Source organism: Pagrus pagrus (assembly GCF_965226575.1).
Source record: "Pagrus pagrus genome assembly, chromosome: 21".
NCBI classification, from domain to species: domain Eukaryota; kingdom Metazoa; phylum Chordata; class Actinopteri; order Spariformes; family Sparidae; genus Pagrus; species Pagrus pagrus.
The window spans coordinates 20536748-20563586 of NC_140208.1; the positions used below are offsets into that span (position 1 = coordinate 20536748).

At 40.4% G+C, this 26839-nt stretch overlaps 3 protein-coding genes across 4 annotated transcripts; 1 reads left to right on the forward strand and 2 right to left on the reverse strand.

The window, feature by feature from the left end:
- Window positions 1-4132: 4132 nt before the first annotated feature.
- Window positions 4133-8510, reverse strand: mrpl38 (mitochondrial ribosomal protein L38). The gene is made up of 9 exons (XM_084343222.1): window positions 8402-8510; window positions 7475-7663; window positions 7213-7344; window positions 6908-7110; window positions 6680-6752; window positions 6287-6332; window positions 5307-5465; window positions 4547-4683; window positions 4133-4384 (listed from the first exon to the last, which is right to left on the reverse strand). The coding sequence occupies exons 1-9, from the start codon at window positions 8484-8486 to the stop codon at window positions 4248-4250; spliced, it is 1161 nt and encodes a 386-aa protein (XP_084199348.1). The 5' UTR covers window positions 8487-8510; the 3' UTR covers window positions 4133-4247.
- Window positions 8511-8910: 400 nt separating this feature from the next.
- Window positions 8911-17576, forward strand: trim65 (tripartite motif containing 65). Its single transcript, XM_084341369.1, has 8 exons — window positions 8911-8976; window positions 9418-9869; window positions 10001-10096; window positions 11290-11520; window positions 12937-13105; window positions 13222-13311; window positions 13566-13783; window positions 14451-17576. Exons 2-8 carry the CDS (start codon window positions 9441-9443, stop codon window positions 14757-14759), a joined length of 1542 nt encoding a protein of 513 aa, XP_084197495.1. The 5' UTR covers window positions 8911-8976; window positions 9418-9440; the 3' UTR covers window positions 14760-17576.
- A 908-nt stretch (window positions 17577-18484) lies between these two features.
- wbp2 (WW domain binding protein 2) lies at window positions 18485-26475 on the reverse strand. Of its 2 annotated transcripts, none has more exons than XM_084341371.1 (8): window positions 26231-26475; window positions 24983-25091; window positions 24652-24787; window positions 23187-23279; window positions 22944-23090; window positions 21576-21698; window positions 19937-20010; window positions 18485-18923 (listed from the first exon to the last, which is right to left on the reverse strand). In XM_084341371.1, the coding sequence occupies exons 1-8, from the start codon at window positions 26287-26289 to the stop codon at window positions 18876-18878; spliced, it is 789 nt and encodes a 262-aa protein (XP_084197497.1). In that variant the 5' UTR covers window positions 26290-26475; the 3' UTR covers window positions 18485-18875. The 2 variants fall into 2 exon arrangements, with proteins under 2 accessions (XP_084197497.1, XP_084197496.1); XM_084341370.1 differs by having other exon boundaries at window positions 19937-20013.
- Between the last annotated feature and the right edge of the window lie 364 nt (window positions 26476-26839).

Consider the following 26839-nt stretch of genomic DNA (forward strand, 5'->3'; position numbering starts at 1 on the left):
CTCTAATTAGCTTTCTTCAGAGCAGCTGCAATTCAGCCACTCCTGTAACAAGCATGTGTTCATTTGTATTTATTTATTATGATACATGTTGGATTTATTTATTTCATTTAACTTGTTTTGGTTGTATGTTTGTGAGACATTCAAATATTAAATTCAATCTCACATTAGGTCCAAACATTGATCAAGCTCCATTAAAAAGGCTAAAATAGAAGAGATATCTCTCTTCTTCAGACAGCTTTGGAAGCCCTTAAAGGCCATAATAGGGACGATGGCAAGTACAAAAACAAAATAGACAGCCCAGAGGGGTATTCCAGAAAGGAGGTTCAACAAACTCTTAGGCTAACCCTGAACTCTGAGTTGACTTACCCTGTGAAGAGAAACTCTGAGTTTTCAGTTCCAGAACAGCTGATCTGAGTTAGGTAAGTCGACTCTGAGTATGTTAACTCTGAGTTGAGCTCGTGCCTGACGACTAGTAAAAAGCCATCATCAATGGAGCTCCGATACTGTGATTCACCATGGCAACAGGGGAGAAAACAGGAAGCAGACATTTTCTGGGGGAAAAATAGTAACACTGCGGCCATAATAAAAATCACTGACAGAGTTTTAGATGCGGTCGTCTTTTCATTTTGAATTTAACATCATTTTCTTTTATATTAGCCTTTGAGGAAGTGGTTGAATGTTGTTCAATGTTTTATTTTATTTTATTTTAGGCTCCTCTCTTCGGTTTTATTTCACATATTAAACAAAGTCAAAGTTTATTCAGTGGATATTTTAACTTGTAGTAGCTTTTACCACCAACAGATGCTGTTTAACACACATCTGTGTCCTAACATCCTGCTGAGTAGATGAACATGAAGTGGTGCTCACCTCCACCTCCACCACGTCCGGCAGAGGAGCTGGTCCTGAGTCAGGTCGCTGGGTGTCACTCACCCACAGGACCCAACATTAGATGCAGACACACACTTACTGTCTACAGATTGAGCTAGAAGTCATTTAGTCTTATACTCAATGCGGTGGCAAACTAAAAACACAGACTTTAAAATTACGTTGTTGGAAAAAATACAATAGGCTATACTTTTGTAGCTATCTGTGGGAAATAAAGAGAGCCAAATTAAATGTGAGTTATTTCTCTTTTTCTGGCTGCTGGAAGGTGATTGATTAACCTGCGAAGTGATTAAAAAAGAAAAAAAAAAAAGAAGAGGATTGTTCAGATCTGAGAGCACGTCAGCGATGACGTGTTGCCAGGTATTCGCTGTGCGGCCGGAGAATATAAATGACGGACTGATGAGAAGCGGTCTACTGTTCGGTTCAGTCCTCGTCAGGGAGTGAGAGCTCATCTATATGAATCTAAATTCTCCTCCTGGTGTAAAACTATGTGAATTATTTCTGCTTCAACATGATCGGACTGGGAAGGAAAGGACAGCTCCGTCAGACTCAGGGTTTCTTCAGGTAAACCTGCCAATGAGCAGGTTAGGTTCACAGAGTAAGTTACCGCAGTAACAGACCCAGAGTTTAAGTTACCTCTCTTTCTGGAACTGAAAACTCTCATCTCAGGGTTAACAAACTCAGAGCTTTCACAAAACCCGCTTTCTGGAATCCCCCCCTGATCTGCTCAGGTTGAAGGAGGACATGTTGTTGTTGTTGTTATTATTAACAAATGAATTTATATGGCACATTTCCTAATTTGTAATTTATAAAAGAAAAGAAAATCAGACATGGCAGATGAAGTGAGAATAAAAGATAATAACATGGAGGCATAAAAACAGTAAAATGCAAATACAAAGATATAACGAACTGTATAAATAAGTACAAGGTCATGCATCATACATTTCCAAAAGCTTGCACAAAAAGAAAGATTTTAAGGAGAGATTTGAAAGCAGCTTAGGAGAGTTTGTTTAGGTTGGAAGATCTCAAATGTATTTCAGAGTAAAGCCATTCAAGACTTTTAAGGTAAGCACAGATCATAATTTGGTCATGCCTTTTTGCCCCGGTAATGATTGTACTAATGTACTAATTAGGAGAGATGGGCTGGTGAAGCCCTGTAAAGGTTTTGGGACCTTCTGTGGGTTTGTGCCAAACATACCAAGTCAGTCTATCTGCGGGCTCAAAGTAGCCTCAGGACATCGACTACATGATAGACCCTCGAGATGGTAAGGTTCAGGAACCAAAACCACCTGGTTAGATGCAGGGAAAGCAGGGCCGTTTTCTCAAAAGGATTTGAAGCTGCTGGGCAAAGGCACGAAGCACAGTGACATCTGGTGGTTTACAAAACATATAGCAGTCCTTTAAGACCGCGGCTGAAGCACTACAACACATCACTGATTTCATCGTTTAAATCCCATTTTTGCAATGCGAATCCAGGAGCCTGCATTTACTCATAAAATCTAGAAAACTGTTGCTCTTAACTGCTTCAATAACACATTATTTTGCAATGCTGCAGTGCAATAATAAATACTTCTACAGGTCATATACATGTTTATGCTAAATATGAATGTACCTTATTGGTGTGGTGTGGGGCCCAGTGTCCACTGTGGATCAGTGTATTTATACCTCAAGGCATTTATGTGACATTTTATCTGAGTTGAGTGGGACTCTTTAAACTACCAAACTGTGTATACAACAATGATTTGCAAATGTTTACGTTCCATATTTGTTTTACACAGCATCCCAACATTTTTGCATTGGGGGTTGTAAAATAGGTCAAATTAGATCCTACCTCAATAAGCCATTGCGGCCCTTTTCTTTTGTTTTTCTACCATTTTCAATGAGTCGTCATGGTTGGCACACACTTGGTACTATTCTCCATAATATTTGATTGCTCTGACCAAGTTCTGCTACAAGCAGCAGCTTTTCTTTCATCCTCTTTCTGTTGTTTCCATCTCAGCTTATTTCCTATGTTTGTATACATTGATACGTTGTTCACATATTATTTAAAAATGAAATCACATTTTTGCAAAAGAACATCAGTGACTAAACTGAAAGAAAGTTTTTGTTTGGTTTGGTTTTTAGGGATGAACATTATGCCAGATGCGGGTTAAATCCGTGTGTCTTCTATCATTGCAGAGCTTACATGTGATGTGACTTTGATTCAGAGTCATGATTTTTTTGTAATTCTCTGCTCATTAGAAGAATTCTACATTACTGTCAACGTGAATATTTTTACTTTTTATTTACTTTACTCCTCAGTGACAGTACATTGAATATGTTGTTTGTGACAAAACAAGGCATTTTTAGGATTTAGGCTTTGGAAACAGTGATCAACATTTGTCCCCATTTTCTGAGATTTCATAGACCAAACAACTAATCAATGAACTGAGAACATAATGGAGTTGCAGCCATTGTGCAGTCTGACAGACATGGAGAACATTGTCAGATCCAACTCGTGCCTTTTTTCAGCTTTTACATTCTGGTAAGGATTCAGGGTTTCTCAGTATTCCTTATTTACAGTAGCCTCTTTTAGACTGTGAAATATATTTCAATGGTGGATTTTTGTTACTGATGTGTAATTGGTGTCGGCTTTATTTGGATTTTTACCACATTGGTCATTCTATACCAAGTCACCTTGGCCCTCCCAGTTCATGTCATGGATTTTCTTGAAAAAAGTCATGTAAAAACTTCCATTAAATTCAGGGAACTTTGTGAAATCCTGTAGCTGTTCTTAATACTTTCAGTTACAAATTATTAAAGTTTTATCCTCTGAACTAAGGTATTTTTGTGAATCTTTGTACAGTATGGGCATTCTAAGCCTCATCAATCGTTTATTTTTCAATGAATAGGGTTTAAATTTACACAACTGCAGCATGCATTCATTTGAATAGCTTTTGCAGAATAGTTACAGAAATGAAATTTATTTCACAGGTAGATATTTGTTGTGTCTTTGTGTGTATCACACAAAGACACATTGGTTCATGAAATTCGTCACAGCTTGTAATGGCTTGGTTTGTAGTACTGTTGACATTCTGACAAACACAGGCCCAGAAATCAATCCCTTAATTAAATGAGTCATCCACACTTTCAACCAAATTGTTTTGTAACAAGTAATTGATATATCCTGCGGTCTGTTTCCAACTAAGAGACGGACATATGATCAAATAAGACAATAAACATAATGTCCTCAGCAGAGGAATCCCAGCACAGTTGCAAAAAATGCTTTATTCTTTAACATAAATACGCCAAACACAACTGCACATTTACAAGGAAATGTGTTGTCTTCTGTGTGTGTGTGTCTCTCTCTCTCTTTCTCATAATCAGTATATTCCATAGGTGTGTTCCTTCCCATCTCTGTATCTGTCCAGGTAGCGCAGGGGCTGTCCATGAGGGTATTTGACCTGTGGAGGGTGGTACACTGGAGGCCGGATAAACTCAAACACTGGCTCCCTCATGTCTGCATGGAAAAGATAAGATGGACAGGCCTCATTATTTATCGACAGAGTATTGACAGGGAACCTTTTTGACTGAATTCAGACCTTTTCAAAATCTACAAAGGGTGAAAGTCAAAATGTCGGTTCTTGCAGTGTTTTTGGTTGTGAGCATTAGCATGACTCACTGAGTGTGTTGTGAAAGGTGTTGGTGACAGATTCATCCCACTGGCATTGGAAGAAGGCCAGACCCACAGGTGTCATGTTGTCTTGGTGCTTTCTGTAGAAATCCAACGTCTTAAATGTACGATCCACCAGAGAATGGCTAGAGAAGAGAGGCAACAAGAGCTTAGTGGCTTACTTCATGTTTGACACAGAAAACAACACATATGCTTGCAAATATAGTTGTTACTGATTTCACAACAACTGACAATGAAACTTGGAACACCCGCTAACATCTGGCTTTTGTGTGCAGTGTGAATGTAAAAGATCAGGATCTTTTACACCAATCTTAAGCACCAAGACACATTGTGATCCAATCTATCGAACCACTTGCAGAGGTGGTCTGGGACAAATTTGACTACACATCTTGTGTAGTATAAATGCCCTGATGTGTCCCTGACAAGAACTTAACAGGAAAATAAGTCATCAATGTGAGACGTGGTGGTTGTTTTGGTGACAACACATTCTTCTTTTTTCATATTGTCCTGCACACTTCTGCAAGTCTCAAATGACTTTGTCCCTTGTTGGTAGCTTGTACATGTTTATGAGTTTATTGAACCATTTTCTGTTGTCTTAGGTAGCCTGTATGAAATAAATCTGTCAAAATCTGGCAGCAGACTGGTTAATTAACTGTGTGCGGAGCTTTTTGGCCTTCCAGCTAAACCTCACAGAAATAATACTTAGAGCATTGGTTTCCTCTCTGTATGTTAAGTGTATAGTACTCACCATGGCAAAGGCCTGACATCCTCCTGGAAGTTGATGGTTCCCTCTTGCTTGAAGAGGACATAAATGTAGCGGTGGAAGCCAGTTCCTCTGGCAGGGAAGGGAGGCAGGTAGTGACACAGCTCCTCCCCAGCCTGCACTACTCCACTGGGTATGTTCCCTCTATGGAAACATTGGTAACAACAGGCTGTAGAGGTTAACCTTCATCAAAACTGCATTTACTCCTTTCTACCACTTCAACAAAAATCTATGTGTATGAAAATGTTGTTGGTTAAAAGTGTAACTGCTGACATCTCCTTCTTAACTGAAGAGTCCATTCTCAGTATATGTGCACTGGAGATTCCAGGTTTACACACCATACTGTAAGCTGGATATTGTATCAAACCAGTTGTGAGGTCATAAAATCCTGCTGGTATGTCCACGTATTAAACTGAGGCTTAAGATGTGCACAGAGAAAACGTTTCCCCTTCAGCTGCTGAATGTGAAAACAGCCTTCCAGTGTCAAATCAATTCATTCTGTGAAGTGAAGCTCAAACATCCAAGCGATGTAAGAATGAGCACATTTGTTATTGGAAGGGGACTTTTTTTTTACTGAACTTCCTGGTTAAGGATGAACTGTCAAAAGTAAGTTGAGGGGAAGTGTTATTTATGTTTGTGTAATTGGTCAACTACATGATTTGATCAAGTCACATGTGTCATAGATTATTACCTGAAAATCTACAGAGATTATTGACTTTCATATGAATTGTGATGAAAGGTGAACAAAAAGGGATGGCCATCTTTATCTATAGAATCTTATGTTGTTATTAAGAAAGGGGCAGTGAATATAAGATTTGTTCTGTTTTGTTCATGTTTTGGAAATTACACACTGAAATAAACAAAATAAACCAAAAATGAATGAATGAATTGTACTCTTAAACCTCCCTGTTAAAGCAACTTGGTCAACATCTTGTTTTTAAATGTGCTCTACAAAAAGTACTCACACAAGCCAGTGGATGTATTCTGCCTCATTATCCAAAAGATGCTCATCTGAAAGAGACCATCATTTATCTGTTGGTTCATTCCTGAAAGGCCATTTCATATATTGCATAATCGACTAATCATTTAGTCAATAACATGTCTAAAATTGTGATAAACGCATTTTCTATCATAAATGACAAAGAAAAGCAACAAATCCTGACATTTAAGCTGGAAACAGCATATGTTTGATGTTTTTGCTTCAAAAATGACTGGAACAATTCATTGATTATCAAAGAAGTGGGCAATTAATTTTCTTTCATTCGACTAATCAATTAATCAAAGGTTGCAGCTCTAATGGAGAGTTGTAAATTATCCCAATCTAGTGATCTGATCCTCCTGTGAAAGCTGATGCTAACCTGGACAGGTGAGCAGAAGGGTCCACAGGGAGCCCTCCTCTGCATTAAAGCTGATCTGAGGGACAGATGCTGCCTGGAGAAAAAAGCAAAGCGAAAAATAAAGTCAGAGAAGTCATTTCAGAGGTGGGTACAGAGCAAAAAAGAATAAGAAGAAGAACAAGTAAATAAAAAGCAATACAGATATGGAATTCAGGGAGACACTGTAAACCTTCTGTTCCTCTAACATACTTCAGTTGGTGTCAGCCGATTCCCATAGTGCACTTGACCACTGTTGTCCTGGCCATAGGAGATCTGGATTGGGACTTGAGGTAGAAAATAAGCCTTGGGGAAGAGATCTCTGAAGACCCCGTAGTGTTGTGCCAGTCTCTTTATATGAAACGGGCCGCTGCTCTTCTCCCAGGTTTCCCGCACTTTGTCCAGAGGGATTTTAACTGGTGGTACAAAGAGAAAAAAAAAAGAAATGTGAACCAATTTATTCACTTGTCAATAAAAAGCTTCAGAATACCTGTTCTGATGAGTGTGTGTGAGCTTACAAGTGCGCAGACGAGAAGCCCTCTCCAGCTCAACGTTCTTCTTGTTGTCCTTCATCACCTGCTTCCTCTCCCTCACCTCTTTGGTCCTTTGGGGGCGATAGTATGGCAGGCCAATGTCCACCTGCTCTGCACCTGCAACAAAACAAGAGTCATTTAAACCGTGAAGTTTCAAAAGGTTTCAACAATGACAAAATCCTTGGCCAACAATTTTCCCACCACCAGAGAATCACTGTCAACAGTAGCTTTCCTCCTTTCTTCTCACCATGCTCAGGATCAGCTTTTTCCACATAGCTCCTGTAGGTCTTCCACCAGGCAGGTTTGTTCTTTGCTTCCTCTGCTTGCCTGAGGTAACGAGTGTAACTGCGGTACTTCTCTACCGATTCCAGGTTTTGTACGTCAAATTCCTCATTAGGCATTGGACCCAAAGGAGGTACCCGTCTGCACAGGAAGGCTGTTGGGTGGAAACAGTAGTTAGTTTGTTTCATCGCAAAGCAAAACAAAACAAAAATTGTCATGATGTCTACTTATTCCTGCCATTATTTGTATTTCTTTATTTACCAATTTTGTGAATTGACCTGCTTATTTGCTACTTTACTTTCAGTTTCAGTGCTACTTAGTTTTTACATTAATTCTGGTTTGTATTTATTTTCTGCTGTTGTTCATATCTTATATTCCATGAACTGTCGTCTGTCTTGTGAGTTAATGTTATTGTTAGGGTTTTTTTTTGTTTGACAGCGGAGGGGTCTGAAAATCAACTCAATTTGAATTACATTATCAAAAATGAATCAAAGTTTTGTGGTCATTGATCACCTCCATGTCAACATCAATGCTATTTAACTCCATTCAAATATTAGACAGTTTTATGTTAAGATGGCAAGTATATGTGATGGTAACGACTGATAATGGTAACTGCTGTGTGCGATGGATAACAGTAACACTATTACTACTCATGAGCTGGGCCTCGTCTCTTGTTTTAAGAAACACTAACCTTCCTCACACAGCGTCACATTTTAAATTGTCAAATTTTTCTGTGGAGTTCGGCAGGATGTCTTTCACAACAGCGTGTAGCGGGGGTCCGCTTCAACTGATGTTGCTACATGGCAAACACGCACATAAATACTGAAGCCCAGTGACAAAGTTCGTAAATGTATCATCAACACACTATCATAGTGTAAAATCGTTACAATACCTGTTGTGACAAATGTCCTCGCATTATTGACCCCTAAATCTGTCCCAGTCCGCAATGAAGCTACACAAACCGTGCGCAGCGCCATCTTGGAGTGAGGGTGGTGCTGAACATACGGTGGCCGAGAGGAGCAAAATGAGTCGGCGCACGTAATATAGTAGCAGAAAATAGTGGTAACATAAATTATAGTACGGTTAACTCGCATATTCAGTGCATTTTTTCATTCCAAGCCATTTTTAACACACCTCTATAGTACAAAATGAAATATATAAGGTAATACTTTGTTTTTTGTGATTAAGTCTTAGCTACTGTTAAACAAAACTGTATTAGCTGTTATATTGCAATGTAGCGAATGAGTGACTGTAAACGGTAAACATTGTTGTAAATCTAATGTGAACCTTGTAAGAGTAGCAGCATTACATAGTAACGTCAACTACCAAGTCGTGTTGGGTCGTTTATGTGTTTGTCGATATTCCCAACAGCACGTGAAAGCATCATTATTGCGTATGCCGTCATCAGAGAAGCTTCATCTGACGAGAGGCACACTTATGCTGTGCACGAATGTATCTGTTGAAGTGGTAAGAATTGATGTTGTGTCCTTTTGTGTTATATCTAGACGGTGAGTGTGAAGTTGTGCGTTAATGTACAGTTAAATCACCAGACCGTGTTATATTTTGACTATTATTTGTCCCCAAGAGTCCTAACTTACGTTAACAGACTTGATGCCAGGCTAACGTTAGCGTTAGCTACGTTAGCCTTTCCTTTCACTTGGCTGAGTTATGTGTGATATTACTGCTTTATCATGGCTTTGTTATTGCCCAGTCTGATAACTGGCACTAACACAATTCTGGCAATTTAATGTTTTTTTTCCTCCCTTCTGAGAAATTCTAATAATACATAACATTTAAAATGTGATATTAACCTGTAAATACTGAGAGGTTAAGCCGTTAAGTGACATTACTGTCATTGTGTGGTCTGTTGGATGGATCAACCTCTTCCCTTTCTTCTATTTATCACAGAGGTGTCAGCTTTTTCTTCAGTGATGGATTCCCAGAATTCCAACTTGACCTGCATCATATGTCTGGAGCGTTTCAGAATCCCTGTAACCATCCCCTGCGGTCACACCTTCTGTCAATCGTGCATCACCAAGCATTGGGACACCAAGAGCAAGTCTGATATCGGACCTCAGTGCCCTATCTGCAATGAGAAGTTTACCACCAGGCCCATCCTCAAGCGTAATGTGTCCCTGTCAGTCCTGACTGAGGCTGCGAACAGCAGCAGCCACTCTTGTAGAGAGCTGCACATGAGGGGAAGTGAAGGGGCCAGAGCCATGCAGCTGTGTGATCGGCATAAAAAGCCTCTGGTTTATTACTGCAGGCAGGACAGAACATCTGTGTGCTGTGAGTGTGGCATCTCTGAGTGCGAGAGCCATGAGAAGGTCCTGCTGGAGGCAGAAAGGGAAACTCAAGAGGTAAAGTAACACAATGCTACCACAAGAGTGGACCCAGTTATAACACTGTCCACTTTTCTCCAGCATCAAAGGTGATTGTGACTGTGACTACGTAAAACCTACTGTGTCAATGTGATGTGTTTTCTTTCCAGCTGATGCTGGAAAGGAAGAGCAAGGAGGTGGGGAAACTCATTGAAGAGACAGAAAAAAGTATTAAGGATTTGGCTGAGAACATCAATCAAGCCAAGGTGAATTCTCAATAGAAGCCCTTTCTTATGTGAAAAGAAGCCTTAAAGGAACAGTTCACCCAAAAATAAAAATGTTGTCAGTGTCTGCTCACCCTCATGCCAAAGTCAGGTTAAGTTTCGCTGTCCACAAACATTTCTGGAATTTTATAGCAAAACAGCGTGGCAGCATTCTTCTAAATAACTGAAGTAGATGGGGACTTGTTTTAGAACGTTAAAAAACAACCAATCAAAAAACATACAATGGCTCCATACAGCTCGTCTGGTGTCACCCAAGTCTCAAGAAGCTTTGAGATCCCAAATTGTTTTGAAAAGATATTATGTACACTCTCGACGCGTAGTCGAGCTCATGCACCCACTTCAACCAGGGTGTGTGCTAACACTTTTAGCTTAGCAGCTACAGTGAAGATATGGCTTTAAAAAGGAAGTTAAGAACATCTTTACAATCAGTTAGGGATCACGAGGCTTCTGGAGACTTGGATTACCCCAAGCAAGTTGTATGGAGCCATTTTATGTTTTTTTATATATATTTATTTTACATTTTAATACAAGTCTCTATCTACTTTAGTTCCAAAAAGTTTTGTGGACTGCAAAACTTCACCTGACTTTCCATCAGCATGGGGATGAGTAGATAATGACTGAATTTTCACTTTTGGGTGAACTTTTCCTTTAAGGTTTCACTATGTTTCAGACTATTTTTTTCAATGTTTTAGAAATGTGACTTAATGCAAAGTTGTGGAAAGAATACATAGTTTGGGAGTCCTGTAGTCCAGGGTTTTGTTCTACTGTGTTTACCAATAATTGAACAAAGTTTTCTGCTGCATTCCTCTTTGCCTTGATTGATAGATTTTTAATGAAGTTCAGTCATCCCTTACAACTGATCCAATGTAGAAATTTAAGCTAGTATTTTTTTTTTTTTCAGCAGTGCTGACTCTCAGCGGCTAACCACATTGGCACTTCCTCCAGCTGTCTCACAGTCAAAGCCAATTTTAACATGAAATTTAGGCGATTGATTATTTTCCTTGCATACCAAAAGACTTGTAATGTGTTTGCATGAAAGGATCAAGTCTTAATTGACAAATATACAGCTCAGAAATAAAGCTGGAGATAAAGCAAAATAGTTAGGATTGGACACCCTTACAATGTGTTCCCACTTCCTCAGAGCAGGTATCTGATTCTGTATTTTCCATCAACAGGTGACTCTTCAGCAGACTTCAACCTGGGTAAATGTCAAGTTCTCCACCCTGATCAAAATACTGGCTGAGAAGCAGGAGGCTACAGAGCTCTTCATTGAGGCGCAGCAGGAAGCTGCCATCAGTGAGGCAGAAACATGGCTAGCTGAACTTGAGGAGCGCTCCAAGATGCTGAAAGAGAGCCAGGGACAGATAGCAGCTGTACATAACCTTTCTGACACAGAGCTCATCAAGGTTTGTACCCCTGCTGTTATTCTATCATTCATTCAGCTTAAATGGAAATTATTCAGATCAGACTTAAATTATTATGGCAAAAACAGTTTTCCATTCACAAGCTGTTGTGGATATAAAGTGTAATGAAGAATGACTTAGGCTTAGTTGACTTAGTTTAGTTTATTAAATGTATTTATTTCAGGGACTGAGTACTAAATACATCGATCTCAAAAAAGTGGAAAGATTGTTTGTTCCAGAGTTAGCTACTGCACTGCTGTTTTGGCACAAGACTAAGAAAAAGACCAATAATGAAACTGTCAGATGTCTGAAAAGGGATAGATTTAACTCTGTCTTTGGCTGTAGGTGCCTCATAACAAAGACGTGGTTAAAAACAGCACTGTGCGTGAAGAGTTTTAATTGCCTTGCACTTCTGACCACACCCAACAGTGGAGATAAAGCATTCAGCAAGGTGAATATTTCTACTGCTAGATGGCAGCAAAAGCAGGATCATACCTCTGCGTAGTTTAGACTGCAACCGATACAAAGCTGTTATGACTTATTCGCCCGAGTTTGAAAAACACTTGTTAAGGGAATTAGGTATGTGTAGCTTTGACTGCATGTTTATGTATGTAGGGCACAACAAGAAGCACAGTTAGTTACTAGAGTAGCAAACAGTTAAAAACCAGAATAAGAATACACAAAGTGCAGCACACAAGTTATTTATTGTTACTGCTGATACTCACTATGTTTGTCACAGGAATGTCTGTTGACTATTGTTTGAACGTATATACTGTTTGCTAGAGCTGGGCTCTGGCATTGTCAAATATGACAATGTTGACTCAATAATTTGATGTTGATAATGATAAAGACAATGTTCGGTTTTAATTGACACTATTGGCAGTTTATTAGTTTACAGTCATGGTTGACAAAAGTTGACATTCACTTGTAAAGAACATGTACAGTTGCATCTAAAAAAATTTTTTTTTTTCTGTAATAAAAAAATATTATGTATATTATATATATATAATCAAAATATTAGAATATTCCATAAGACCAATCAAAGGGTAGGATTCATAATACAGAAATGTCGACCTTCTGAAAAATATGTTCATTTATGTAGACAATTCTAGGTCGGGGCTCCTTTTGCACAAATTACTGCAGCACTGCATCTTCCTCTTCCTCTTGACAATACCCCATAGAGTCTCTTAGAGGTGGAGGTCAGGCGAGTTGGCTGGCCAATCAAGCACAGTAATACCATATATTTAAATATATTTCAAATATTTTTTCCCCCTCATGTTTGTAGGTGGGGTGGGCAACTCATTTGTAACACCTTTCAATATAATGTAGTCCATCACTAAACTACTGCAAGCTACAACCTCAATAATTAATAATAAACATGTACTTACAGTTGTGATCAAAAGTTTGATCTCTTCACAGGAATCAATGGTCATAGAAGTTCCACGTCTCAAGGATATTCCCACAGATGTAACGCCAAACCTTCAAGATCGACTGAATGGCGTCACAGATGTCCTGTCCCGAGTCTCCAAGCTGTTGTCTGAGGACCTCGAGAGAGCTGTGAGCACCGCTGTGGGTCTGGACAAAGACGGTAATCTGCCTTCAGGATTGAATTACCCTCTGTAGCAATTGACAGTATCTTGATCTGTCAGCAGTCTCTTCCTTGATCTTTTCTATTGTTTTCTCAAGCCTGTTGTTGGTCTTCAGGTTCTCCTCAGGATAAGAGGCCAGTCCTAGCTGTGGTTCCCAGTCCAGCTGCTCCATGCTACCCTGGCGGGAAGGAGGGCCTCAGTGCTTGTAAGTCCTGTCTAACATTTGAAACTGCAGCTTTGCAAGTATTTACCTGGTTCTCTGGTTCTTCTGATAATGAATAATTTGAAAAAGTGCAGAAGGGGAATGAGCTTCAGTGCTTGGATGACATTAATTGTGAGCAGTCAAACATGAGGAAAGCCGAGATCATACAGTGCCTTACTGGAGAAAAAAAACTATGTGACCAGTGTAGATATCAGTTCCTGCTTCAATCGGTCGGATTCCTTTCTGTCTCCTTACAGACCGATGCTCTCTGACCTTTGACCCTCGCACTGCCAACGCGCACCTGTTTCTGTCCCAGGAGAACCGGAGGGCGGAGCACCTGACCTCTGGCCCACGACCCGTCCCAGTTCATGAAGCCCGCTTCGATCACACCTGGCAGGTGCTCTGCTTTCAGGGCTTCACCCGCGGACAGCACTACTGGGAGCTGGAGGTGTCTAAGCCCTGGGCCTACCTCGGGGTAAAGAAGCATGCATGTTGTGTTTGTACACTGATTGGACCCTGACACACCAGCCAACAGTCGTCCAGTGTTGGTCAGATAAAGAGCATCTGTGGCCCTAGTTGTTGCGGTGTGTCCCGCATACTTGGTACTAAACAGCCCTTGTGACGTAATGGTAATTTTGATGACCCAACCATTACCTTTTTGACACAAGGCTGTGGTTCTCATACTGCTTTTGTCTACATGGGCTGCAAGAATGAACAGACAATGAAAGTTTCTTGTAGCTGCTTTAAATAAAAAAAGATTCCACAGTCATGCTAGCAGCTCTGTGAGACTGTACTTAGGCACGGGGGGCTTTAAGCTAAATGCTAAGATGAACACGCCATGGTCATTTTAGGTTAGCATGTTAGCACTAATCACGTCGGACAGCTGAAGCTGGTGGGGATGTCATTAGTATTACAGGTATTTTATCATAAAACAATGTTTAGGACTACTTAAAATTGTGGCTTGATAAGAAGAGGAAAAGTCAGGCGTGCACCAGTTCTTACGATTCATGCTAAAAGGGGACCTGAAAGTGTGTATCAAATCTATAAAATCTTATTGTTGACAGTTACACCCCTACACAGCCCTCTGGTTTCCTTAGCGCTGCACACAGTTCACCCACATCCTCTCCCTCACCTCTTGACAGGTTACCTACGAGACCATCCCCAGGAAGGAGAAGGGCAAGAGGTGCATGGTAGGTATGAACGAACTGTCCTGGAGCCTGCAGCTGGACGAGCACCAGATCTGCGCCTGGCACAACGGCCGGCGGGAGATTCTAGTCGGCCACTCACAGCACAGCCGTATCGGCATGCTGCTGGACTATGAGGCGGGAACACTCACCTACTACGGAGACGGGCAGACCAGGCTCCACGCCTTCCACTGTGCCTTCACCCAGGAGCTGTTCCCCGCCTGCTGGATCGGAGAGGGGGTCAGCATCACCCTCTGCTCCACATGAACTGACTCAGAAAGTGAAGCTACAAAGGGAGCTCGGTAATAAGAAGCACTATCAAACGTGGGTACTAGCAGACTCAACATAGAGGATCCCCCTTAACCTTTTAGGAGTTTTCTTTTTCCCTCTTGACACTGACTACTTTGTTCTAAACAGAAGAACTGATAGTGATGAGTTCTCTCCTCCAAAACTGGCCACTTGGCTTTGGCTTATTCACATTATCATTTACCACATGACAGTAACACAGGAAAAGGTCACAAAGTGACTAGTTTAAGAAAATACCCTTCAATTTTAGATAATGTCTGCTTTCAGGTTGGAAAAGAACAACTCAGTAGACAGACTATTGTACTTTCAGTACACAAAATGTCCTTGTTCTCCTTTTGCTAGGTAATACACATTTTTACAGGTGACCTCACAGGCAAATGACTCATGAAATACAATCATGATCCATTGAATCCACATACGTGTGGAGGTCATGAGTCAGAGTTTCAGAGGAACAGTGTTCAGTGCTGTGTCCATTGTGTTGTTTTCAGTGTGCAGGTATACAATTACCCCTGCACATGTGGCAAATTTGGCTGGTCTTAACAAATTTGTGTAGCACTAGTCAGATTTAACTGTGCCTGACTCCGCCAAACTGCTTTTATGAAAGAGTTGAAACAAAACATTTTGAGATCTGCTTATTTGCTTTCTGGATGAGCGGCATGAGTGCAGACATGAGAGAGTTCATGTCTGTACAGTAAATAAGAAGCTACAGTCAGAGGCCATTTAGCTTTGCATAAAGACTGGTAATAGGGGGAAACAGCCAGGCTGGCTCTGTTCCAAGGTAAGTAGATCAGCCTACCAGCACCCCTTAAAGACACTAATAAACATGTTGCACCTTGTTGCTTGGCAACCTGCGGAGATGCCAGTTAATCACTACACCCATAAATAGTCATAACCTTGTTTGTACACTTTTGTTTATTTATGGTGTAAACAAGATTTAATGTATTAAGTAGTGAACTTTGGTGGTGGCTTTTGCTCCCTTTGGACAGAGTCAGGCTTGGTGTTTCCCCATCTCCAGTCTTTATTCTAAGCTCATGGCTTTAGCCTTATATTAAAGGTGCAGTATATATGAATTTATATATTTCTGGTGCTTACTACAACACTCTTACCAGTGTCTCTTGGGCCTAGAAACCTCCCTTCAGCACAGCGGACTGAGCTAACTAGCTGATGGCAGCTACAGTCATGGATGGGAGAGAGAATACAGTTATTAGCAGTTAGCTGTGTCTCTGATGACATGCGGCTCTCTATTTGTTTGGTGTGTGAATTCAACGGTTGGCCAATTCGTACATATTGCACTTTTAAGCCCCCAGACATGGGCTGCAGTTGAATAGTCTGTGTTTGCTCAGGAAGGTTTCTAACTGAGTGAAATGACCTTTAAGTATCCAAGTGGCAGCCATGATTAGAGCTGTTTGAACTCTCTAAATGCTAAGGAAAGGTGCTTAATGCTTTCCTATTCTTTCTCAGCATAGCGTTCACTGGACCATCCTTAACGAAACAAGCTAATGCTATCCCGCAATTCCTTATGACCAAAGTCAAAATGCAGTTGGATTCTGTTAGCACTGTGGTTCTGAATTCTTCCCTTGACCTTATGACATTTTCCTGTGAGGTCAAGAGAAAGTGTTTAGGGAAAGACATAGGACATACTGTATTTGGCAGGAACCATGGAATGGTATCATGGTACCAATCTTCTAACTCTCCGCAAGAAATCAAGTAAGGGTATTTCCATGACTGCCTCGTTTTATTTTATTTTAATCCAGCCTGGTTAAGTGAAGGTGAAGATGGAAATAGTTGAAACCCCACCTGAGACACACAGTACACACACATAAACAAGTCGTTGCACTATAATACAGATGAGAAAGAGTACGAGACATTTTTGCAACACTTTAAGAAGACATTTGTTGAGAAATTGCAAAAGCATAACTTACAATCACTTACAACCTACAATATTACCCAAGCTGTCAGAAATCTGTCAATTCTACTGGTTATACTTGAATTTGGAAAGTTAACATTTTTAAGTGAGAGAAGCACTCGAGAGAAAGAAAATTAAATTTAGAATCATGCGTGTACAACCTCAACTAGTTTTCATCTCTTGCTCAAATCAATAGACACACAGGGCAGGGTAGTAAGCCACTGCAGAGCATACTAACCACTTACCACAATTAATTTCATGAGACATTGTCCTGGTAAAAGTACAATACCTGCTTGTTGTACATAAGCAGTCAGTGAAAACAATGTTTGAGGGCTGTATGTCATTAGAGAATACAGAACTGAAAATGGAGTGCCATTTTTTAATCATCTTGGGATCTGAGCATAACTGCACAAACAAATCGCCCTGTCTGTACAGTCTCAAACCTGTGATGCTGACAGTGTTGTGACGGAATCTGCTGTACTGTACAAATGTTGAAAATAGACTTTTGCCCTTTTTCCTTATGAGCACTTAGAGGGCATAGCTGTGACCTTTTGGAATGTCGAGGCACTTGGGGCTCAGGACGTTAGTCTTTGGGAAACTGCTGTGGATTTGCACAAGTTGTCCAGAAGTGCAGACGAGGACTACTGACTCTGAGAAGGGGGGAAAAAAGCACATTTCCAGGCTCTTAACCCTCCTGCTGACTCTGGAACATGTTTGTTAACTATACAAATGCACTATGCTGTGTTCAAAGTGGAATACCCATCATTGTGTGATATAAGAAATGCTCAGTGTAGAAATAAAGACAGGTCTGTTTCACATCAATCAAGATCCATTTAATAAAATCAAATCCAATGCGTACATGCATTAGTTGAGGTCATGCTTTGTTTTTCTTACTTGAGCCATTTTACATTAATTATTCAATAAATTGGTTTGAAATAAATACAGAGCTTTATTATCATTATCATTATTATAATCATTATTATACACAGAGCCATGACAGAGCAAAGAGGAGCCTGATGCATAGCATTCTGAAAGTGCAAAGAATCAGCCACAGATGTGCAACAGATACAGTATATAGATTAGTGACCATAGAGGAAGGAAGAGTAGAGGCTCAGATACTGATGTCGGATCAGATCTACAGACTGATCTCAAACCGGAGCTTTAAGATCACAACCACACAGAGTAGAAACAGTGAGAACATCCTCTGACAGTCTTGTTAATGTTTAAAATATTTGTTAGAAGAATGAAAGGTGAAGCGAGCTGGCGGTGAGTCGGACCATGGGTGTTCTCGAATGTTCAGAGGCATGACCAAACAGGAAGTGACATCATTTGGTGACTGCTCTGCTCTTGTACATCATGAAGATTAATCCCTCCTGGCAGTAGGTCCCCCCAGGCCCTGGTGGCCCTCGCTTTCTGCTCTAATCCAGGATCAGGGATTCACTGCTGGGGCTATAATCTTTGTGCTCCTCTCATCCGCTAAAACATGTCAAAGCAGAGCGAACCACCTTGCAATATGCTCTCTTTTACAAAAGCTAGTTTTTCTCTAGGTTAGTGTTCTTGAGAAAATATTTTTAAGTCTACATATTAAAAGCCTGTACACACAAATAATAGAAAAATAAAACACCGGATTCAGCTCGTCTCTGAAGGGATTAGCAAAGTAATTAACATTATCCGATTCAGTCTTGCTTAATAGACAGTCGTAGCAAAAAAAGTGAACTTGAATATTAAAGTTTAGAGTGGTGGGGGACACCTGCAAGGCAACAAATGCTAAAATAGCTCATCAGGTTACAAAGTTTTTATCAACTACATTGAAAATAGCCCCCAAATCCTGACAACTTTGGCCAGAATAATCTTCTTGGTCCTCTAGCTACCAATACTTCTAGTTTCCATCAAGTAAAGGTATTTCTGAAGAGAATGAAGCTGATTACAATACATGAATCAGTAAAAGGAATGTAAAAAGTAAAGGCTGAGGCAGGAAAGCGATGGAATGGGCAAAAGTGAAACCAAAAGGACTGAGTTTGTAGGGGACTAGGAAGATGAAAAAGAGGGGATTATGTTATAAAGGAAAACTTTGGTCTTCCTGACGTCCAGTTAATGGAATGAGAAAAGAGGTGATCCAGTAGGATGGAGATTACAGGAGACAGAGAGGAATGAGGGTGAAATATGATGGTCTACTGGTTCTTCTTGTCCTCTGGAGGAGAGTATGGAGGAGGCTTGTCCTATGGAGAGAGGAGAGTTAGGCTGTAGGACAACAGTAATGTACGATGGCCCAGTCTGAGCATCATTGGCATATTTAGTTATGACAGGCCCCAGTGCACACACACAGGGCAATGCTGATGCAGTCAAACTGCCTCTTTTCTGCTAGGAGAGGGGTCGCGCTGGCACTGTTTATTATAGGAGACATGCTCATTTTCAGGTGCATAATTTTATTTTGGGTTACTAGAATAGGTTTACATGCTTTAATGTTCAGAAAACGCATCAGTTTTCTCATACTGTCCAGCGCTCTGTTTTACTTCTGTCTCTTTAAGACAGTCAAAAACAAATGGCACAACTTTGTATGTAATATGAATTCTCTGAACACCGGAGTATTTCAGAGGTTAGAATCTAAAACACTCGCACAAATTACTTCTACACATTTGCACTTTAAAAGGACAAAGTGATGGTGAATATGTCCTGGAGGTATAGAGAAGCTGACACATCAGGCGTGGCTTCTTAAATGAACAATGGACAAAAAGAGACCTTCCTCATCTACTGTCAGAAGGCTCTGTAGTCTTGGAAGACTCTAGTTTTCAGTCAAAAGGTCCTCAGACACAAACGCTGTATCAAACCAACAGTGTTTGAGAAGCTGGAAGCAGTGAATGTTGGTGAAAAATAACTCCTTTAAGTGATCCATCCTCAAAACAAACAATTACTCAACTGTTTGTTTCAGCTCAAATTCGGTACATATCTTTAAATGACACGCAAGTTTCTTGGGATCGGAAGAAGTCTCTTTGATATCTTTAAAAATGATAGAAGCACTGGAAACAATATGAGTAACAGTCAGGTGATAAATTCAATGAAAACCTAAATTACCGAGTGCTTATTTAATAACATGAAGGACTACTGCTGCAGTGAAGGTGAGTGACACAGATGAGCTCATACTGGTAATATAGAAAAAAAGTATCAAATACAATGTCTAGTTAACTGGTAGATCAGCATCAGCTGTGTAGCAGAGTAATGGAAGGGCGCTTACCTGTGGTAGGTACACATGTGTAGGAGGCAGCGTGGCACAGCTGGCGCTCGCTGCTGCTTCAGCTGCTTTTGCCTCTGCTGGGAAAGAGATTAGGAAAGAAAGATGAGAGAAGGGAGGGGAGAGGGTGTTAATTAAACATGGTTGTACCATTATTGCCTGGAATTAATACAAGATAACCAAAGCTAATCAAACCTGAGGTACAACAGGTGGTGTAATGAGGAGGGGGAAAAGACATGTAGGCAGAATTAAGACGGCACTACTCTGTGGCATCAGCTCATATAACTACTACTATGTGGAGTGAAGGGATTTTCAAATGATTTTTTTTTTTTTTTAAATATGTAAAGCAACCTGTACCATGGACTTGTGCTTTCACGTGTGGCAGAACACAGTGGTTGAATCAATCAGCATCCTAAGAGGAACTTCTGGCAGCTATGGGCATGGTTTGGATGTGACGACCAGAGAAGTGACTGTTCCTTTAAAAACAACAATGTCAGCTCCTCAAAAGATTAGCATAGCTACTGTAGCATCAGTTATATCAGAACTAGAGAGTATATTTAATTGAAAGGAGAGCAAAGAACAGCACTGAAGGTTTTTCGAACTGGAATACATGCTTTTGCTCTCCTCCTGACTGGCTTTAGTTAAGAGTTTGATTTACCAACAGACTTTGCGGGTGGTATTGCTCTCCTACTGTTGACTGATCTGACTGGATGAAGTAAGCCCTTGCTTTACAGTGGTAGACATATGGTTCATCCAATCACCTGCAAAGATTTTTGGGAAAGTGCCTACCCAAACGGTTTCTAGCAGCGCCTTTTCAGATGGTTCTGAGTAACACACCATCTGGCACATCAGATGAGATATGATTAAGAACGTGACAAAAAGAAAAACAATGAGTGTGCTCAGGGGTCAACTCCATGACAACGGAAACAACTGAAAACTAAGAGATGTGGTTGGCAGCCGCACCTACCAGAAACAGCTAGTAAGTGGACCTTGAGATACATTTTTTCGGTCAAAGTACTGTTTTGAAGCTCAAGAATGATGTTTGATGCTCAGTTTATCATGATATGATACCACTGAAAGATGATAAAAGATGATACTACATTACTGCCCAGCCCTACAGGTGGGTTCTTAAAAAACCCCAATACATTTAAATGAGGGTCCATAAGAAAGCTTGTTCACCCAGGTCTTATGTTTAAATCAAAGCCAAGCCCAGATGATAAAAACCTGTGTTTACTGCAGAATCAATTGACCCGGGTGTAAATGCTGAGTGTACACATTACCATTGCACACAAAAGCCCGTTCTTAGCAGGTTTAAGTGGGATTTTTGACCAGTGGAAAAGGGGTAATAGTTAGATTTTCATTGGCAATGGTGATTAACAATGGTGACAACAACTCCCATGGTCCCACGCTTCTTACTTCTTAGAGGCAGAAATAACATATTGTGCGTTTTATACAAGAAGAGATATTAAAAATACTAGAGATTCTAGTAGCCAAAGTCAATTCCGTTCCCAAGGTAAGCTCCCTGCAACAACTCAAGCCATCACTTTCTTTACATTTTCATTTTTATTTACATCTGCGGTGAACTAGGGCAGTCACCTTCTTGTTTCAAATCAGTGAGCGCCTTTCCACCAGAGAGACTGACCTGCTGCTGAGGAGGGGAGGTCTGGGTCATGTGGGGGCTGCTGGCCCAGAGGAGCAGAATAAGGAGGTGGAGGTATGTAGGCCGCAGAGGCATCAAATGCTGGGGGATTGGGGTAGAATCCACCTGGATAGCAGCAGCACAGAGTGGATTAGACCAGCTGCAGTGAACATGTTCACTAAACTTGAGAGAGATTTGCATCAGGGAATCAAAGTGATAATAACTATGTCAAATATTAAAGCTCCTAACAACAAAACCAGACTGGAAAAGAGAGGCAAAGTGTAGGCTTACTATATTAACTTTAATGACATGTAAACAGTACAATATTACAATCATGGTCATAAGTCTACATACACTTGTAAAAAACATGTTTATAATTGGCAGTCATGAATTCCAGTGATCTCTATAACTAATTTTTCTGTGATGGAATGAGTGGAACACAAAAAAATCATTCATGGAGTTTGTTCCATAATGAATTTATTACAGATCTTCTGAAAATGTGATCAAATCTGCTGGATCAAAAATATACATACAAACTCTAATATTTGGTTATATGTCCCTTGGCCATTTCCGACTCAATAAGGTGCTTTTGATAGCCATCCACAAGCTTCTGGTAGTCCTCTGGCTGAATTTTTAACCACTTCTCTTGACAGAATCTGTGAAATTCAGCTAAATCTGTTTGCTTCCTGGCATGTATATGTTTCTTCAGCGCATACAACATGTTCTCGATGGGGTTCAAGTCAGGACTTTGAGAAGGCCATTCCAAAACCTTAATTCTAGCCTGATTTAGACATTCAACAACTTGTAATGTGTGTTTGGGATCATTGCCACTACCATGCTTGACAGTAGGTATGGTGTTTTAGGGTTAAAGGCCTCTCGTTCTCCCCTAAAAACATATTGCTTAGTCAACAACTCAACTTTTGTTTCATCTGACCACAGAGTTTTCCTCACAAAGGTTTTTTCTTTGTCCAGGGGATCAACAGTAGATTTACTTTATGTATATTTTTGACCCAGCAGATCTGGTCACGTTTTCAGAAGACTTCATGAAGTTTTTGGTGGCAATGTAGTATGTGTTCCAATCATTCCATCACAGAAAAAAATAGGATTTATATAAGTTATAATATAGTATACTCTTCTTGCATGGTGACATTTCGTCTGGCAGGGTGAATATCATCCATTAAAGGTGCAGAGAAACTGCTCCAGATGAGGCTATAGGCCACCATGAAAAGAGTACGTCAAACAGAGGTATGAAGTAAGACTATTCTTTGCAATTGCTTTCTCAGAGGAACAGGGAAGGCTCATAACAGTTGTTTTCTGATGTGTGCGAATCAAGGTGATACTGATAACTATGGCAATTATTACAGCCTCTACCTTGTGGAGGTGGGTTGGGGTATGAATAACCGGGTGGAGGTCCAGCAGGGTACATCCCATTAGCAGGGGGAGGAGGGTAAGCGTAGGCCCCGTTCGCCATGTAGGGACATCCACCAAACCCAGGGGTCACAGGCTGACCTCTTGATGCTGCAAGACATAAAAGATTAAGAAATAGTAGAGACAAAACATCAGTGCTATAACAAGAATTTTATGATACTGCTAGTGTTGATCTGTAACACATACCCTGAGCTGCGACCTGCAGCATGTACTGGCCAAACTCTATAGCTCCTCCAGCAGCGAAGACAATCTTGAATGTAGCACTACCCTCCCAGCCACCTGTAACAGAAGACACACAAGGAGGAATCCATGTAGTTAGTTTGTACTACTTTAGTACAAGTAAATGTACTTTAGTTTAGTGTACTTCTCGAGTATGACATTTGGATTCATTACAACACTGCCTAATTGACAAACATGTCCTGCATCTGCAAACACATACCAGTTGTGGTCACAAGTTTAAATACGCTTGTAAAGAACATGTATATCATTGGGGTTATGAGTTCCTATGAGTTCTTAAACTCTCACTTTTCTGTGATGGAATGAGTGAAACACATACTACTTTATCACAAAAAACATTCATGAAGTTTGGTTCAATAATTAATTATAGGTCTTCTGAAAATGTGACCAAATCTGCTGGAACAAAAATAAACACACAGTAAATCTAATATTTGGATAAATGTCTCTTGGCCATTTTCACCTCAATGAGGTGCTTTTGATAGCCATCCACAAGCTTCTGGTAGTCCTCTGGCTGAATTTATAACTGCTCCTCTTGACAGAATCTGTGAAGTTCAACTGAATTTGTTAGCTTTCTAGCATGTACTTGTTTCTTCAGCACAATCCACATGTTCTCGATGGGGTTCAAGTCAGGACTTTGGGAAGGCGATTCCAAAACTGATTCTAGCCATTCCTTTACCAGTTTTGATGTTGGTTTGCGACCATTGTCCTGTTGGAACACCCAATTGCACCCAAGACCCAATCTTCTGGCTGATGACTTTAGGTTTTCCTAAAATTTGGAGATAATCCTCCTTCTTCATTATTCCATTTACTTTCTTTAGAGCACCAGATCCACTGGCAACAAAGCAGCCCCGCAGCATAATACTACCACCACCATGCTTGACAGTATTAAAGGCCTCACCTTCTCCTCGTCAAACATATTGCTGGTCATTGTGGTTTGGCCACAACTAAATTCTTGTTTTATCTGAACAGAATTTTCTTCCACAAGGTTTTTTGTCCATGTGATCAGTGACAAACTTCCATTGAGCTATAAGGGCCGCGTCTGGATTGAGGGCTTCTTTCCTGCACTTTATACTTACAAACAATTGTTTGCATAGTTGACCTGTAACTGCTTTGAAATGGCTCCAAGTAACTTTCCCAACATGATCAAATCAATAATGCACTCTTTCAGATCAACGCTGAGCTCCTTAGACTTTCCCATTGTAGAGTTTGTGGCTGAGTCTAATGGCTGTATCAACCAAGCCCTATTAAAATGGGCCCAGAAAAGTCATCAAAAGTTATCAATCAGAATCACTGAGGAGGAGTTAAGAGGCTATGCTACAAAGCAAATCTGATTCTCACAACTTTCTATAATCAACTAAATTGATGTTTAAGTTGATGTAAACTTTTGACCATGACTGTACACCAGTACACTTACCTCCAGGCTCTGCGGTGACAGTGCCCTTGATGTAATTGGCGCCCAATACAGGTTGTTTGATCTCACAGCCTTTTATTAGGTAGAAGGGCATCATGAAGGACTGCAGTGCATCCCGTCCTTTCGCCAGGAAGATCACCTGGGAGAAAACAACAGCAACTAACACATTAATTCAACAGGCAGTCTCAATTTTTCCTTACCAACTTAGAAGACAAGCAGAAAGCTTAAGTGGAATAAGAGTTCTGCAGGTTGTTGTGTGCTTGCTGTGGCAGCATTAAGTCAGCTTGAGGTTGTGGCTGAATAACAAATAAAACATCTGGGTCCTGTCTCTCACCCTGTATGGAGTTAGGTAGATGCTGCCCTTCTTGCTTTTTCTGAAGGCTTCGGGCAGACTGTCCGCATCACAGAAAATCAGCTCTACGTTGTCATAGTTCATCAACACACTGGAGACAGAAGCAGACATAAAAACACAACCAATTAATCACAGGACATAACACACTGATGACAGAAAATAACATTTTTCTATGACATATCTATCACATCATATTATTAGAAACTGACATTAATTACATGGGGTTTTGTTTGACAAACAATATGACTCACACTTTCATAACCTTTGGCTTAGCTTAAAAATTAGATCATTAGGTATTGTGCAACTTTCCTTTTACTAAACATGGCTCATCAGTTGCTTACAGTAAATAGTACTATGGTAAAAGGATAATGCTTACCTTCTACATGCCATTTAGTGACAGGGCTTACTACTGGTAATGGGTGAGCCCTAATGGGTTTATCATTACACACCAGCATGTTCTAGAAGAACCTGCCACTGATGTTAAATCATTTAAACTCTGGTGACTTGGTCTGGATGTGACAACACAAAAGAAACCTTTTATAACAGAGCAGGCCAGAGTACTGATGGTGAAGTCAATAAGCAATGCAGCAGCGATAAATGCTATGTTGTTGTTACAGTATGATTAAATAATTACCTCGATATGTTTGTCCGAATATAACGTTTAAAACACGTAAATATTTATGTAATCATGTGTAGCCTGATACGGTTGACTGCAGTGATGATATAACAGGTTGAAGGCCATGTTTGGACTTCGAGTCCGAGACCCGGTTCCGTAAATGCAACGCGAATATTCTATTAAGAAACATGGCGTTGTAACGATTAATGTAGCGTTAATTGCTATTTGGCATTTACGTGTCTATTTGTTATCGTTTAGCACTTATAGGAGCCACTCTTAATTTCGTGTTATATGTGATATACCATAAGCATGTTGCTGAAACAAAGTGCTAGCTATCGCCACCACATTTTAGATAGTTCATGTTAGGTTATATGAAAAATAAGCTAACAGAGGCTAAAAGTTATCATTTGAATGAAGTTAGCGTCTGCTAGCTGTTATCCTTTGTGTATTGCGTCAGGAATGTCAAATTTGCTCGTTTTCACGGCACGCAAAGCACACATTTTTGTTTTTACTTGTACATTTATTCTCTAGTGACGGTCTCAACGGACAGTGTAAAACGTGCTTGGTTAACGGTACCTGCTAGCTAGCTCGTTGCACCCGCTACCGTTAGTTACCTTTCACTGTTATTGATGATGACTCCGCCGGACTCAGAGTTGTTCTGGTTCAGAGTCATGTCGACGGGTCCCCAGACTCTCCGACAACAAGAAGATTATCTTAAAGGTTGTGTTCTTCTACCAGACAACGTATCTTCAGGCCTAGCTGCAGCCTTGGTGGCCTTTCACTCTCCGCTGGTAACGGTTGTTGTGATATTGCTGCTGAGTTTGCGGTTGCACCTGCCCTTCCGCCATACGTGGGACATGCCCACAAAGTGACGTCACGCACTTTTTAAAAACGATATGTGTTTACGGGAAAAGGGAGATTTTATGCCTCATTTGAAAGGAAGAGTGCCAAATAAGTCCATGCCCAATTCTATTTCTTCTAACCTTTTGCCATTTTTATTTACTTTTATATATACAGATGTGGACACAGACGGCACACACACACACACACGTGTGTACTGTATATATACTGTATGTACTGTATATATAATTTCTGTAAATCAATCTTGGTGTGTGTCGGTGTTGTTATTTGTTATGTTATGTCCGAATGTTTGGACAGATGCTTTGGCAACATTGTTGTTAAACTTTCATGCCAATAAAGCCCCTTTGAATTGAATTGAATTG